The sequence below is a fragment of the Pavona decussata genome, unplaced genomic scaffold (genome assembly GCF_977016875.1).
Source record: "Pavona decussata unplaced genomic scaffold, jaPavDecu1.1 SCAFFOLD_223, whole genome shotgun sequence".
Taxonomy (NCBI): domain Eukaryota; kingdom Metazoa; phylum Cnidaria; class Anthozoa; order Scleractinia; family Agariciidae; genus Pavona; species Pavona decussata.
This window is the reverse complement of record NW_028145628.1, coordinates 2,322,086-2,338,288: the sequence shown is the minus strand read 5'-3', so window position 1 is coordinate 2,338,288 and position 16,203 is coordinate 2,322,086. Positions and strand designations below refer to the sequence as shown.

The following is a 16,203-nucleotide window of genomic DNA, read 5'->3' as shown; positions in this document are numbered from 1 at the left end:
AAACCCTCTTTATGGCGGAGAAATTCACCTATGAATAATGAAACAATAGAAATTGGTTAATGAGTTGAAAATCGGGCTTACTTTTGCTCATTAACAAATTTCTATTGTTTCAATATTCAAAGGAAATTTCCTCCGCTTCTACAATTCATACCAGGTCCATTCACCTGTAACATACACAAACACAAGTTCAAAATCAAAAATACGTTAAAAAAAAAAAAGCTTTATCTGATGGTTCGATAATGCTTTGAGAACATTTTAAGTTCAACTTGCAACATTCTCAAAGAACTAAGGAATGCTAGTTGCGTCGACGAAGGAGACGCTTCCTAATCGAGTCGTTGTGCCAATACTCTTCATCATGCCCAGCGCGCGCGTTCCTTAGCGCGAGAAATCAAGAAAAAAGGTTGTATGTCGGTGCCATCTTGCAACGTCACAATAGCATCTTTACGTCCAGACACGGTCCATCATTCCCAGCGCGTTTTGTACCCAGTACCTACCTCTGTATATGTTTCTAAGCGCGAGAAATCGAGAAAGGAGGTTGCATATCCGATAGGATTGCTATAAAAATAAATATTAAAAAGTGTCAAAAATGAAAAAAAAAAAAAAAAAAAAAAAAAACAGACGTTTCAGGTATATAACCCTTCTTCAGTGTGGAGAAAACAACGTTTCGTACCTGTTACCTACCTCTGTGCACATGCATGTTCCTTAGCGCGAGAAATCGAGAAAAGAGGTTGTATATCGAATAGCAAATACTTGCTATACTTACAGGTTTTTGTAATCTTAACATGATTTATGCAACCCAGCTAGGTGCCTAAGGGCCTAAGGCGACGCACTATAATCTTTGATTACTACTAGTTTTTTTTAACTTTTTTATTACTTTTCAAGGCATGCTGTATGGTACCTTGAAGATGCTGTGTGGTGGGCCTCTTATGTAGCGTACAACATTCCCTGTGATATCATGGGCACAGCGGCATCAAGGCGCAATAGCTGAACGTAGTAATAGTAATAAATAATAAATAAATTTATATAGTGCTAATACTATAAAAAATATCCAATAGCGCTTTACATTCAGTACTAATCATAAAGTAAATGCTTTCCTAAAAAGAAATGTTTTCAGTTGCTTTCTAAAAATGGCGAGACTGCTACTGGTTCGGATTGATAATGGCAGCGAGATCCATAACACAGGAGCAGTATGAACGAAGGCGCGATCCCCAAGTGTAGAGCAGTTGACTTTTGGGATGAGCAGAAGACATTGTTTGGACCAGCGAAGAGTATAGTTAGAAGCTGGTTTCGAGGACAAAAGATCTTGATCCGTGATCCGTGATCACGGAGCAACAGAACAACGTCATCTTCCGGCTACAGCAGATATCAAGTACAGTTCATATCAAGTCCGTGGTGTGAGATACCAGTGGTTGATAACAAATACTCGGACGATCTCATCTTTTCAAACTTTGAGTATCCATTGTACCTTCAGCCGCACATAGAGCTGCGAATCCCGTTCAGCTCGGTCCGAGTCTGATAACCAGGACAGGGTCTGTGGTTACGTCACTGGAAGCATCGGAGCTAGAGGGACCACGAAAGCGCAGGACCCACTGAAAGACTTGAAAAAGGGACCTGGGGAACATCATCCAAAAAAACGAAAAGTATATAGCAGTGATCACGTGATGCATTTCGTCAAGATACAAATAAGTAAATAATGACTAAGTAAGTTGACAACAAGTAATAATTGGTTAGTATGATTTGTCATGTATGAATAGCAAGACTGCTGTAAAATAAAATAATAAACATCTACAATCACGTCGAGCGTTCTTGTTGTTATAGAAGTTACCGGTATTATCATTATCTTATTCGTTATTCAATAAAATATTGTTATTATTATTATTATTATTATTATTATTATTATTATTATTATTATTATTTTGATAGGCATTCTGTCAACCCACTTTCCCCTATTATGACCCTGCTTATTTTAATTTTCTTTCTCTGCATCCATTACCTGCAAGAAATAAATGAAAATTAGTAACAAATTATCATAAAGCTGTGTAGGGATACAGACCAGTTTCGGCTGTCTGTTGTTTCTACCATTTATTATCCACCTGTCTCCTAAGGATCGATCAAAATTAATTGCATGGTTGTCATGCGCTTCGCATGCTGAAATGGCCGGGGGGCAAGGAGAACAGACATTTCAGTAAGAAGTATCCATTTCTCACATACATAGAGTATTATGCTGATTAAGAGTCAAATACGTGAAGATTATAATTGTTTAAAATAGAAAGAGTCAATGCAATACATCGATAATGCTCATTGCTCTGTTTCTCTCGATTTCGCTGAAAGCAACAAAGCAACAACAGCAAATATATAGCGTGCCCGGGTCGCAACCGTTTGGATGCAACTACGGGCCCTCTTCGATCAGAGATCGATTCAACGTCATTTTATAATCGTTGATTCATGCATCTGTATGATCCATGAAGATCACGCGACATGAGAATGACGATCATAGATCGATTATTTTTCTACAAGCGTTGATTCATGCATCTTGGAGATTCATGAAGATCACGCGACTCACGATGACGATCATAGATCGATTGACCTTCGAGCCACGATCGTCGACAGAGCAACGGGTCCATGCATACCTGGGATGTATGTATGAATGTATACCGGCCGCGTTGTTTTTTTAACTTTTCGATGCCAGATCGATTGACGTTCCGTAATCGAAGCGATCAAAGTACTGAATAACGGCCTTTTCGCCAAACGATACTAACATCAAGTTCCTCAAAAAATTAAAGAAATTGATCTTAAAAGTTGGTCTTAAAAGCCTGCAAAAGTGTAATACATCAAAAACATTAAGCAGGAAATTCAAGCTAGGCAATCCATGAGGAAATAGACGCGATTAAATTTGTTACTTAATAGTATGAGTCTATTGAGTGAGACATCAGCTGGCATTCGTCGCCGTTTTCACCCCCCCCCCCCCCTCGATGACAGGGTTACCATCCTACATTTCGTAGAGACACGATGTGAAGTAAAGTCGTTTCTACAGAAGGGCATCCTGCAAACTGGGGGGGGAGGTGGACTCCCCTAAATCAACTAGAGAGCTATGTGCGGCGCCAAATGAATGGTTTTAGAGCCGTTGGAGGCTGAAATAAGGTATAGATTTTAATTATCGTGGTCTTAAAGTCGAAAACAGGTATGGATTCTAGAAAACAGGTCTGAAAATGGGTATGAATTTTTAAGGCCAATTGTAAAATAGGGTACCCTGAAATTACATATTTTGGTTTGAAATAGGATCAGGATTTGGATAGCCGATCTGCACACCCCCCCCCCCCCCCCCATACCAAAGATTCTAAGGGGTCCCCTCCCCACCCAGGGCTCTAAAGAGAGTGTCTGTATACGTACCTTTTTGGCAAGAGAACAATTCTCCGCTCCATTTTCCAATTTTCTGGCACGTTCTCACTTCTGAACCACTTGCGTCAAAACCCTGATTACACGAGAATCGACAGACTGCCCCATAATCCTCTGTTGCAATACCTGTGCATCCGTGTTTCTCACCATTGGACGGTGAAGCTAGCGCAGGACACGTGACTGTAACAGGAAAGAAAAAGATTGCTCGGTATTAAACAGCCTCGTCCCTAGTCCTTTTCCGCGCGGCCAAACTTGACGTCACCCTTTGACGCTTATCACGCTCGGTCCCAAGCCTCAGACAGACAGCTTTGGGTAGCTCCATAAGCGCGATTTGGCCTAGATCAATCTCGTACCCAGAGTCCTCAGGCTCTTTGGCCAGCAGTTGGTCGCCAGGAGAGACTCTCGGGAACTGGAATTCTATTTAAATATTTTGGTTGGCTGCTCCGTAACGGCTTCCATTCCTGCGGTAATAAATTTCCAGTTCCCCAGCGACTCTTCTGGCGAGCAACCACTGGTCAAAGAGCATGGAGACTCCTTGTCCTAGATTGGGCTTGGATTAGATGGCTTGTGTCAATAAATACAGCAATCTTAAGCTCACCAAAAACTGAAAAAGTATGATATTTTCCGCTAGTCGCCATCTCCTTGTGGCAACTTCAAGTTTGATACAAAACCTTTGTTCAAACATTTTACCTGGGCAGAAGTCTGACTGGCATGCTTGTATCTCGGCACTATCTCCCACACAGTCTAAGCCATTGTTGATCGGAGGAGGCCTGGTACAGTTTCGGTGTCGAACTTGCATACAAAAGGAGCTACACGATGTGATCCAGGGGTTCCATTCTGTAAAACCGCCATTCACTGCCACAAGATAAAAAAATGGCAAATCCAAAACTAAGGGAAGGCTTTACAGAACGGTTTTCAATCGAATGTCGTAAAACCAAATTACTCTGACCAATCTAAACAGGCGCAAATGGCGTAATGAACCAATCGGAACTCAACGCAAATACACGTAAGCGGCGTAAGGCGTGGAAAGCGCGTTTAACAAAAACACGGTTTCTTATTGGTTGAGAAAGTAGCGCGGCTTTTGTCAACCAATCACAGAACTTAGTAAAGTAAGACCAATTAAGCAAAAGCGAATTCCTTTCAAGCGGCCCTATGCCCCACTGGGGGCTCAAAGGACTAAGAGAGAGAGAGAGAATTCCTTTCAACACTCGGCTGAAAACTGCGCTAAGGTTTCATCCAATAGAATTTTTAAACCATCTTGTTTTTTAAGATCTGCTCCATCAGTCAGAACGGCCAGACACTTACGCATATCCAAGGTTGTATGAAAGTGCCGCAATAACGAAAGAAAAGGGAGTGTTAGTTGTTTAATATATATTTAGCCAAGCCTAAAAGCGGAGCTCCAAATTACTTTTCAACAGCATTTCTGCTTATGGTTTCCTTAAGAACGTAATATAAGCCCTATTTATTTTAACCACCTTATTAATAACCACCAAAAACTGTTTTATTTTAACCACCGTGTATGTGTAACCACCAAAAACTGTTTTATCTGTTAACAAATTAAAGTCGGTAGAGTTATTTAACTTCTTATAAAAAAAACAAAAACAAAAAGAAGCTAACGTTTTAAGGGAAAGTCTGTTCTGGGCAAACTGTATCTGATTTAACGATTGAAAGAGTGATTACCCGCAAAGTTTGCATCAAACGTGTCACTAACGTTTCGAAGGAAAGCGTCCAGAAAAGTCACCACGTTTTCTAAAGCCATCGGAGCATCAGGGGAGTCCAAATGGGAAGTCTCCAGTGTGATATATAACTTGACATGGACATTCATATGACTGTCCTGCTTTGGAAAACCTGGCACAATTTTCACAACATCTGGATCAGATGGTGATGGCCTTGAAGATAAAGAAAAAAGATAAACGATTAAAATAAAATACCGGTGTTTATTTGACAGCCGGTTTAAATTTGTTTTGTCTGTTATTGTTCTTAGTTTTTCGTTGCTTTTTGTTTTGTTTTCTTTTCTCAGTTTTCAGAAGGAAAGGTCCAACCTGTTCCCTCATATCTAAATACAAAAGTTAAACTAATCAGCATCGAATAAAACTTACAAAACAGGACACGATCGGGATGCCTTGCAGAAAGCATAAACATGCGCAGCAAGAATTTGTCTAAACTGATCCTCATTTGAGCACCACTGAAACAGAAAGTCGACATCATCATCATTATCATCATCATCATCATCGTCGTCATTTATTTCTACTGTGAACAAAAAAACTGGTCATGCACTAACTAGAAATGATAATCACCATGACCATATCTATTATGGTCTCTTGTATACCCTTCAAAACCTCATTAACAATTCATAGGCCCATTGACCTATCAAATTGTCAATAATACATCACGTGCAGTGACTTAATATCGATAAACCTCCTCCTTATTAATATGCAGTGTTTTTCTCGTATGCTAATTTCCAACGTTCACAAAAGCATTATTGTTATCAACTCTATTGATACACGCTTTTCCAGGAATGTTTTTGAAGCCGTTCAAAAACTCGCAGCACGTGTTTTATCGGGTCTAAAAGCCGATAAAACTCTCCTGCTTTTTTTTAAACATTACATAAACATCAGTATAATCATCACCATCGCAACTTTCATTATCATCATTGTTCGCAACTATCATTTCTATCATCACAACCACATCATCACTGCATTTTTTCTAAGTTAATCTTAGGACTGTTAAAGATTTCAGAAATGATAAAATTCTCTCAACTTATACACTAAGAACTGTGGAGTACACATGCTGGACATGAAGAACCAGAAAAACTATTCTTAGTGGCTAGCACGCACCCAATCAATCTCGTACCCAGAGTCCTTAGGCTTTTTGGTCAGCGGGTGGGCGCCAGTAGAGACTCTGGGGACATTCTTAATGAAGATTCTTGTGAGCATTTAAGTGCTGTGCCGTGAAGTTTTCCTGGGATTTTTGCTTAAGTTGTGCTCGTAATAACACTTATGGATTTGCGCTTATTTAGGTCACTTTTTCTATCGTTCGTTTCTCGTGTCTTAGAGAAGTGTCAAACGATTCACAAACCTGTGCAATAATGAGTCCCCCAACAACTGTGGTAAAAGAATTGTTTATATCCTCATAAGAAGGCCGTCGGCGAATTTGACCGCAAGGCAAAGCTGAAGTGGTTGGTGACACCGTTGTCGCTGGTGTTGTAGGCTGATTTGTTGTGAGAACCAGAGTAGCTGTGGTTGAGCTCGCTGGAATACTCGGTGCAGCAGTTGTTGGTGGTGGTGCTATTAGCAAAGTCAAAACATATAGGTGGTTAGTATTGCCGCCATGTTGTTGGACAAAACAAAAGAAAATTTGCTCACATAGTTTGCATAAGAATGGCAGTTAACTGATATAACAATAATTGAAAGAAACAACATGTTGATATTGCTTGCTTCAAGTAAACGCGTTTACAGAGGAAAGGAAACGACCAAAAAGAGTGCATACACTTGTTGGATACAAAGCGGCAGAAAAATAATTAACAATTATTGCACGAAAGCGCGTTGGATTTGAGATGATAGATAGCCAACGAGGCGCGAAGCGCCGAGTTGGCTATAATCATCTCATATCCAACAAGCGCGAGTGGAATAATTGTTTTATTAAAAACAATCAAGTAATATTGATAGGCCTTGCTGATTTCCTTTTCAAGAGGAACCAGAAAACAATTTATGGTCGCTAATTCTCGTGCATGGTATAATGGCGCATATACCATGGCCGCTCAGCCAATCAAAACCCAGGAATTGCATTATACAATGATCCAGTTTTTTAAAATAAATACGGGATAGAGACAAACGCTGCGATAATCAGAATCTTAATTATGGTATCTAGATGTGACTTAACTGTCGCTGAAGGGCTAATGATCGAAAGGTCAGCACTCGAATCACTTCATGGTGGCCAAATTACCTTATCAACTCTGTTGATAAACCAAACATTCGTCTCCACTCCCCACCGACGCAGCACCACAGTTTCTTTACAAACTAAACATCTTAATGTTTTACTACAGACCTGTTGGCATTAATGGCGCAACTTCTCTTAAGAAGTCGTCCGGACCTCCGACGTTTCCTCTCGGACTGTAACGCGCAACAATGTAGAAGCTATTTCCTCCCGAGGCCAGCCCCACACCAAGCTCAAACGAACTGCGCCATACCACCTGGGTAAAATGAACCCACTGCTTGTGCGGATCGATTGGCATCCCTTGAGTAAAGTTATAGTTAGATACCTCGCTGTACCAAGCTTCAACTATCTTGCTGCAGCGAAGGCATGAAGATTGGGATGCATTGCTGCAAATGGGCCGAGCTGGACTGAGCGACGCAAAAGCAAGATTTTCCCCCAAATTGTGGCTGTTGTCGTGTATTAAGCTTTGGTTACGTAAAAGAAACCGAGACCAATTTCCCGCACCAGAAGCGATGGTTACATCCCAGATCAAGGGAGCCACACCATGTCTCGAGCGAAACCTGTTATGTGAGTCCAGACAGTCTTGCTCAAAGAACGTAAGCCCTGCCGGTTAGGAAAATAAATACCTCTTACTAACCTCGTTTTCTCGGTCTGTACTGTAAGATACGGACCCAGTTTTTTTCCCATTGATTTCGTGCTTGCGCCATAAATCAACGGGAAAAAATGAGGATCCGTCACTTACAGTGCGGATAGTGATATATTTTATATTACATCTCTGAGGTTAATCGGGCGCGCAGGAAAGGAACAAGTTTCAAATTGAGTGTGCTGTACAGTGAAATACGGCCCGCAAGATTGACCAATCACACCGCGCGTACTAACTGAGTAATAAAACAACATTAAGCATTATGACTGAAGACAGTTTTCAAATAGTTTACAATGGTCTTCAGGACGGTAACTCCTACAACAAGGGCTATTTTGTGCAGTTCATGACTGTGCAGGAAAAACAGATCTTAGTAATGGATACTGAAATCTAAAAAGCAATAGACCATTTCCGAGTTGCTTCTAACCTCATTGCGAAAGCGAGGCTAAGTGCAAAATTTTTGTTATGAAAATTAGTTTTCATTCATATGCAAACAAAACTAATTTTCATACGAAAAGTTTTGCACTTAGCTTCGCTTTCATAGTGAGGCTCACAGCAACTCTGAAATGTTCTATTGGAGTAAATTTACATTTTCAGGGATAATTAACCCTATCTAGACCGGGGACGGATTCTGCCCACGGCGAATGTGAACCTGAATAACCTTTTCAATATTTGAGCAAACGCCCTGAAACTTCAGGATTTTTTCAAAAATTTATCTGGGGAAAATTTGATGTCATTGGTTAGTGTTTATTGACTTTGATATTACCATGGCAGCCAATTTTTAACAGGCAGTTTTTTCAGAAAATAGAAAATTCCTTTTAAAAATGAAGAAAAATCACTTTTCTTTCCGTACCTTTAACGTTTTTAGCTCATCTTAGTGTTCCTTTATTGGTTTTGGTTACTTTTCGTTCAATTGAAGATTTGGGAAAAACGAGAAATCCAAGATGGCCGTCATTTGGCATTCATGACCTAATTACCACGTCATATGACGTCATAACTTCGCGATTTGGACGTCAAAGGAGACAGTTTTTGACGTACTATCTATCCCTCCGGCCCCATAAGACAGAAAATCCCGGTCTAGGTAGGGCTAGGGAAGAATAATTCTAAAAGCTTTAAAATACATGTTTGGTATATGCCTCAGCATCTTTCTTTCCAAAGTGAAACTTTATCATCTTTAAAAAATTGCAAAAAAAAAATTCTCCGAAAATTGTCTTTTAGCCTTCTTTAAAGGAATCGACAGAGGTCAGATTTCTCAGGGAGGCCGGTAGTTTAATCCATATCTTATAGGTCCAAGAAACCTTGATGACATTATCTTCCGTGACCATTTACAACAACACACTTGGACAGTAGCGTCCACTATCGATTGTGGTTTTTGATGTTTCCCAAATATTTTCAGTTCCAGTGCTTCAGTTTTAATTTGGGCATTCTTGGGTTCAAACGAGATGAGAAAAAAAAAGTAACACTCAAAATCAGACTAATAAGAATAAGACTTAAGACTTTAAGAGACCTTAAAAGGTCTCTTAAATACACATTTAATTGCGGCAAGTTTAGTTCATAAAGCGAAGAAGATCTCGCCGTTTATTTTGTCTCATCAGTAAAGTGCTTCCGTATTGATAAGGTTAAAGGCACTGGAAACAATATTGGTGATCAATGTTGTAAAGATATTGGTGGCACTTAAGTTTTAAATCCTTTGAATATTAAGACAATTTAAAATGGCTTCACGAAATGTCTAATTTCGCTATGTTATTGAGATAAACCTTACAGACTTATTCTAAGTTTTCAAGGTATAGAGAGTTTAACAGAAGGTATCTCACTGTTGTGTTGTGAGCGGTCCTTTGGTGCAGAAAAAAGCTTCTGGAAAGATCATAAAAACTATCAAAGCAATTTGCTAATTTTTTCTTCTTTTAATTATTTAAAAGCTGCTCTAAGCGCCTAAATCACGTATGTATACCTTAAGTGAAAAACTGTTTAGATTTTATTTTTTGAAGTGAATTCATTTTTTTTCCATGGGATGAATACCTGTGAGCATGTTTACATTTTAACTCAATTCGCGCACGCAGAATGTTGTGAGGTCATGGCTGTGGGCATGAAAAGTAAAATTTAAAATTCATCACCTTTAACGAATTGCAATAAGGGCTTATAAAAAGAGGAACAAATAATCGGAGATTAATTAGCCATAACTGCTAGCCTTGTAATGTAAAGTGTACATAATAAAACTAGAACGCTTCTACTTGCATACATGACTACTCCGTAATTTATGCAACACATGCCCCCAAGGAACGAGTTTATGTTAGTCCTAATAATATACATGAAAAAACTTTCTCGATTCTGATTGGCTAAGAGAAATACAGTTTTCAGGAAACACGATGCAGGAAAAAGGTAATTCAGTGCAGAAAAAGGAAATTCAGTGCAAATAACAACGATTTTCTAAGTTAGTTCGAAGAAACTCCAAGACATACCGATGGTCATCCGAGGTATTACGAAGATCGCCGAAGTTCGCGCGATGTCCTCCGAATATAGCCGAAGATCAGACTTCCGATGATTTCCGAAGATTACCCCAAGAATTCCGAAGATTTCCAAAGACTAACCGAAGAATGCCCAAGATCAGTCGAATATTCCCGAGGATTTTTCAACATAATTGGAAGGTTTGTGAATACTTCATGCTTCTGCATAATTATGATTAATTATAATTATGGCTATCTCGCATATTTTTCATAAATATTATTAATAAGTAATCACATTATTTTTCTTGTGCAATCTGCAGTAAATAAGTAGCATTCAAATTGCACTTGAAATCATGTGATTACCGGTACGTATATTTTTTTAATTCACTGCTTTGGGATCATTGTTCGAGATTATTTACCAGATAGTTTTTCACGTACTTGCACAAACAAACTCTCGTCCACTCCAAGCTCCATTTTGCTGGCATCTTCTCTCTCGTGACCCAGAACCTGTATAACCGGTATTACAGGAAAATCGACAGACTGTGTAAATACTCTCTGTTGTAGAACCTGTGCATCCAAGTTTTCTTCCATTGGACGGTGAAGATAACGCCGTACACGTGACAACTATAACAAACGAAAACGAACAAACAAGAAAACTAGTTCAGATCTTGATTTAAGGTGGCTCACGACAGTTTTCATCACTTTCCTTTACTTATAATTTGATGGGATTTTTAACAAATGTTATGTCAGTTTGTATATTAATTATTAGTAGTGTCCCTAATTAGCGCTACAGTGTTAAATACTTCGACACTTAAATAAAGTCATATATTTATTCATTTATTTATTTATTTATTTATTTATTTTATTACTGATTTGTTTAACCAAAACACATAAGAAGGGTCTAAAATGGGATAGCACGAGACAACACCTCATTTTCATTTGCTTTCGACGTTCTTGCTTACATTTTCTCGTTGCATATCCCTTGCAAAAGGAACTGGATCATGGAATTAGGAGATGACGCTTGGGAGTTTATAACGCTGATTTAGCAACAAAACGGGAACGTCATTTGAGGACGCGAGAGCGCGCGGAATGGTCTGGATGCGAGTCTAGTTTGACTATATGTGGGCATACTTGATGCGCGCGCCGTTGTCAACTGACGTTCCCGTTCTATTGCTAAATCAGCCTAATAAGCAGCTACTACAGCGACGGTAACGAAAACGTCACAAAACAACAGGATTTAATGAGAAAACAAAGGCCCTGCACGCGCATTCTCGGTAGATTTTGGTTCAATTTTTCGCCGTCTTTGACAAAACAACAACGACCAAATTTAACGTCTTGTGGAGAACGTGAGCACATGACATTGAATATTTTATTCTCTGTCTTAACTTGAACGCCGTTCCCACCTGTTCTGTTACTGAATAGTTCGGTCACATTTTATAAGTTGAGCTAATTGGAATAATCGCGAAGTAGTACAAATAACGCGAACTTATATTTTCACGGAGTGACGTTTTCGTTGGCGTTGCCGTCGTGGTTGCTTTAAGTCCCTATTGTCTCTTACCAGATGGTTGGCGGGAACTGTCCAATGCCACAAGTCCCTTGAGAGTTCCATTTCTATAAAAGTAGAGTTTAGGCGAAATGTTTCCTTGATTAACATTCAGTCTGAAAATAGCGTTCTCAGACCATTCGGAGACGTATAAATACGGTGAAAAGAAAGTCACACCATAGAAGTGCTTCTGAGTTTGCGCATAGATTATCTTCCTGTTGTTACCATGGTAATCACTAGATTCTACTTTGTTTGTCCATGAATCTGCCCAGTAGACCACGCGATTTCGTCTGTCAAGGTCGATCCCGTTTGGCCATCTGATAGTTGACGTTACTATGGTGACACGCTGAGCTCCGTTTAAAGTCGATCGCTCAATTTTCGGAGTTTGTCCCCAATCCGTCCAGAACATGAAACTATTAATAAAGGGAAGTTACATAAAAATGAAAAAAAAATCAAATGAAAGAATTAAAGAAAAAAAGAGAGGAAGAGAAAGGAAGGAAGGAAGGAAGGAAGGAAAGAAGGAAAAAAGGAAGGAAGAAGGGAAAGAACGAAAATAGGAAATCCTAAACCTAACCTAACTCTCACCGATATAAGCTATGACAATAACGTTTGGGCGAACTAACGGCAATTAATGACGCCATATGAGGGGACGTCACCTCATTGACGTCATGATTGTCAAACGGCGGCCATCTTGGATTTCTGAATTTCCCCAAACTTCAAAAAACAGCAAAAATTGGCCTTAAAAGCTACTGCAAGAATTATTTTTTTAAGAAGGACATTATCTGAACCTTCCTGTCAAAAATTGGTTGCCATCAATGAACCGCTAATCTAGCGCATCAAATTATTTCTAATATAAACAGCGGTGATAAACATAATAAACTTGCGCATTTTATATAACTTGATGTTTCGTATGCTAGTCAACATACAAATTCAAAAGTTACCGTTAAATTTTTTTACAACTATTAGGGGAATTAAACCGAGACGTCAAGTTGTATAAAATCTGCAAGTTTATTATGTTTATCACCGATGTTTGTATTTTATTTCTGATCAAGCTACAATGGCCCAAGAACATAAGTCTTTAAAAATTATTTCTAGATAAATTTTTGAACAAGTCATGAAGTTTCATGGCGTTTTTTTTTTTAAATATTAAAATAGATACTTAGGTGCAAATCCCCCTTCCTCCCATGAAGGTGGGTAAAGAGAAAAGACAAAAAAGTGCATCCTGGTTACCCAACAACGAAAAAAAAATCTCATCTAATAACAGCACTATGTAGACACTTACTCAAGATCAGGATCGAGAGCAATTCCTCTGGGTTGATCAAGCCCTGAGACTATAATACGTTGGTTGTTGCCCTCCAAGTCTGACACCGATATTATACCATGAAGTGCATCAGTCCAGTACAATTGTGATGTCTTCCATTGCACCGCTAGTCCATCATGGGCTCCCGTTTTGTTAATGATTATTCTGATATCTGACCCATTGAGATTGGATCGTTTAATGTTTTGTTCCGTCTCGTCACTCCAGAATATGTAACTCAAGTTCACGTGCACATCTATAAAGGCAGTTCTTGTCAAATTGGAAAGAATTGTGTGTGTTGTGGTCAAATCGTAGTCTATCCCTATGATTTTTGTGTCTGCTGACACCAACAAACAAGAAGAGTTGCAGCTGACGTCCAAAGCTGTGAAGAGGAAGATCAGTGATGAAAACAACACAGTCAAAACCCTAAAATTTGGTAATATCATAATGGCTGTCAAAGTGTGGTTTCCGGCAAAAGAATATTTATGTTGACACCCTATAATGCAATACTGGAGCTCTGCGTGTGGGTCGCGCTGCTGTGATGGGTGAAAGGCAAAAGGGATGTAATATCGGAAGGACCCGGTCTTTATACAAGCAACTCCACCGTGTACGATTATGATTGGCTCGGGTTTGACATAATAAACCACCACGTGACCAGCTCTCAGTTGTCTTCATAGCTCAGATAGTAGGACACTGTACCGGGAGAAGTCCTGGGTTCGAATCCTGTTCAAGCCTGATTTTTTTTTTTTTCAGGATTTCTTTTTGCAACTGCTTAAGTTTGGTAAATAACTGCGAGGATCTTTAAAGAGAAGTAACTAAGTTGATAGATAAGACCACCATTTTAATTTACATGAAGTGGAGAGAATTAAATACATGGCAACTGTCGCCATCTTGGCTTGTAATGGAGACCACAACCTAGGGAGCTGGAGAGCGCCAAAACTACCAAGGGGCCCTTTGCAAAGATGTATGGCGTACGGGGGTAGGGAGGGAAGGGCACCCTTATTTTCCCAGTCTTTCTTTCCCAATTCTGGCCTTCCCGCAGCTGTCCACCTTAGCTCGATAGTTTTGGTGCACTCCCAGGTTGCGCTCTGCAGTACAAACCAAAATGGCAGCAGTTCGAAAAAAGAAAAAAGTCTATCATTGGCCGCTAAGCCAATCAAATCCCTGGAGTTGCATTATAAAATAATCCAGCTTTTAATAATTACCATCACATTACCTTTGGTACCATAACCATTGTCACTGGTTATTACTACTATACTAATATTTATTTATGTATTGTAAAATTGTCACTGAAAAACCCCTTATGGGGAGTGTCAATAAAGTATTGTATTGTTTTTTTTTTGTACTATCATCATTATTGCTATGGTTATCGTTGTTCCTTGATTTTTGAAATTTGGTGGAAGTGAAGGTATGTTAGGACTGCAATATTTAGTCTTGAAAAGGAACTGAAAATTTAACCTCTTTTGACCCTTATAAATATTTTAATATATTTGGAACAGCTTTACACCTTTCTGATTAGCTTCAGTGGACGTATGGAGTTACAACACGAAATATTCACTGATATCAGGAGCCATAATCAGGGATCATGGCTCCTGCCGGTTAACTTTCGTCATCAAAACAACAACCCCACAGCTTATATCATCTGCGCTGGACATCGTTTATCAATAAAAAAAACTGTCTTGCGAATGTTAATTTAGTAACAAAGCTGCTCATTTGCGATTCACATCACTGTAAGAATAACGCCCGCAAATTTTTATTTCCTATTTTGGAACAAGCTCAGTGTCCAATATTTGGTTTCTTTCTATCCGGATGTTTTTTATATAGGTTACTGATATAGTTCAGTTCGCATTTTGTTTGTTGAAAATAATTGGCTTCAGAAGAACGTTTCCTGCTATATATCGAAAGTGGTTAGTCTTATATCCGTGTTCGATTTACCAGACTCCTTCACCCAGCTTCCTAAGAAAACCGATTCGATCAGTTTTCGATCAGTTTACTTATTAACAAAATCGAGTTCATCCATAGCTGAACCGAGGCTGTCTGTAATTTGTATGCAAATAAAGCAACAATATTACGTGAAGAAAAATTCTGGAAAGTATTTCTTCGGGAATTTAGGAAAGCTCAGTTTTACTTTGTAGTTCATTTTGGTTAATCTTTAACTAATACCTCTAAGCTAAAAAATTGCCGGAAAGCCTGGCTCTTGTTCAATACATTTTCCATTACATATCTCATCGCTTATGACAAAACGCAGCACAATCAATACTGTAGTGTAAGATGTTGATCTCCAAAACTTTCTGAACATTACTTTTTAAAGCAAATGTTAAAAGATTCTTAAAGATTGCTCTTAAAATTGCAAATTATGAAAAATTTGGCATCAATGAAGCCCCGAAATAAACAGTTAGTTGAAACAGTTATTTTAGTGAGTGGTAATAGGCCTTGGAACACACAGATCCATCTCACTGATACTGTTTACTTTGTTATGTAGTCCTAACTTTTCGTATTCTAATATTAAATGTGTTTCTAAATACGTGATGAACGTACCTGGAACAGCAGTTTCCATGCTTTGGTGACGGGATAAACTTGTGAAGCAAAACATGAAAAGCAAAACAGAAACTCTTTCACTCACTTCCATGTCTGCCTCTTGTTCTACTAGGCGTGTATCAGCAAACCTAAGCCTTATTTTTATTTCGTATATTGATCGAGAACAGCAGAAGGCCTGGGTACAAGCAACAAATGATGGGTGCATGTTTAAAGCACGACATAATCATCGTGATGACGTCACCACGGATGATTGTTTCCATACATCCTAAAATCGAGCAAAGAAGAGTTCATTGATGCCTTATTCGCTAACTTGAATCGGGTCGTCTCGTCCAGACTAAGGAAGTTTGCTATATAGTCTTTACTACATAGAGGATGAATAGACATGGTGAAATTTTAAAATCTTTCACAT

General features: G+C 39.0%; 1 protein-coding gene across 3 annotated transcripts; it reads right to left on the bottom strand.

The window, feature by feature from the left end:
• Positions 1-204: 204 nt before the first annotated feature.
• Positions 205-15,957, bottom strand: LOC146459121 (uncharacterized). 3 transcript variants are annotated; one of them, XM_085090037.1, is made up of 10 exons: positions 15,795-15,956; positions 13,242-13,638; positions 11,975-12,372; positions 10,855-11,040; positions 7,444-7,935; positions 6,475-6,683; positions 5,496-5,581; positions 5,077-5,285; positions 4,087-4,251; positions 205-3,576 (listed from the first exon to the last, which is right to left on the bottom strand). In XM_085090037.1, exons 1-10 carry the CDS (start codon positions 15,883-15,885, stop codon positions 3,338-3,340), a joined length of 2,472 nt encoding a protein of 823 aa, XP_084946163.1. In that variant the 5' UTR covers positions 15,886-15,956; the 3' UTR covers positions 205-3,337. The 3 variants fall into 3 exon arrangements, with proteins under 3 accessions (XP_084946163.1, XP_084946164.1, XP_084946165.1); XM_085090038.1 differs by lacking the exon at positions 4,087-4,251 and having other exon boundaries at positions 15,795-15,957; XM_085090039.1 differs by lacking the exon at positions 7,444-7,935.
• Between the last annotated feature and the right edge of the window lie 246 nt (positions 15,958-16,203).

Excerpts from the sequence above, each read along its gene's own strand:
- LOC146459121 (XM_085090037.1), bottom strand. The coding sequence starts at position 15,885 with ATGGAAGTGAGTGAAAGAGTTTCTGTTTTGCTTTTCATGTTTTGCTTC. Across the intron at positions 11,041-11,974 it reads CAGTTCCCGCCAACCATCTG|TTGTCACGTGTACGGCGTTA; the intron begins GTAAGAGACAAT and ends CGTTTGTTATAG. Across the intron at positions 5,582-6,474 it reads GGGGACTCATTATTGCACAG|TGGTGCTCAAATGAGGATCA; the intron begins GTTTGTGAATCG and ends TTTCTGTTTCAG.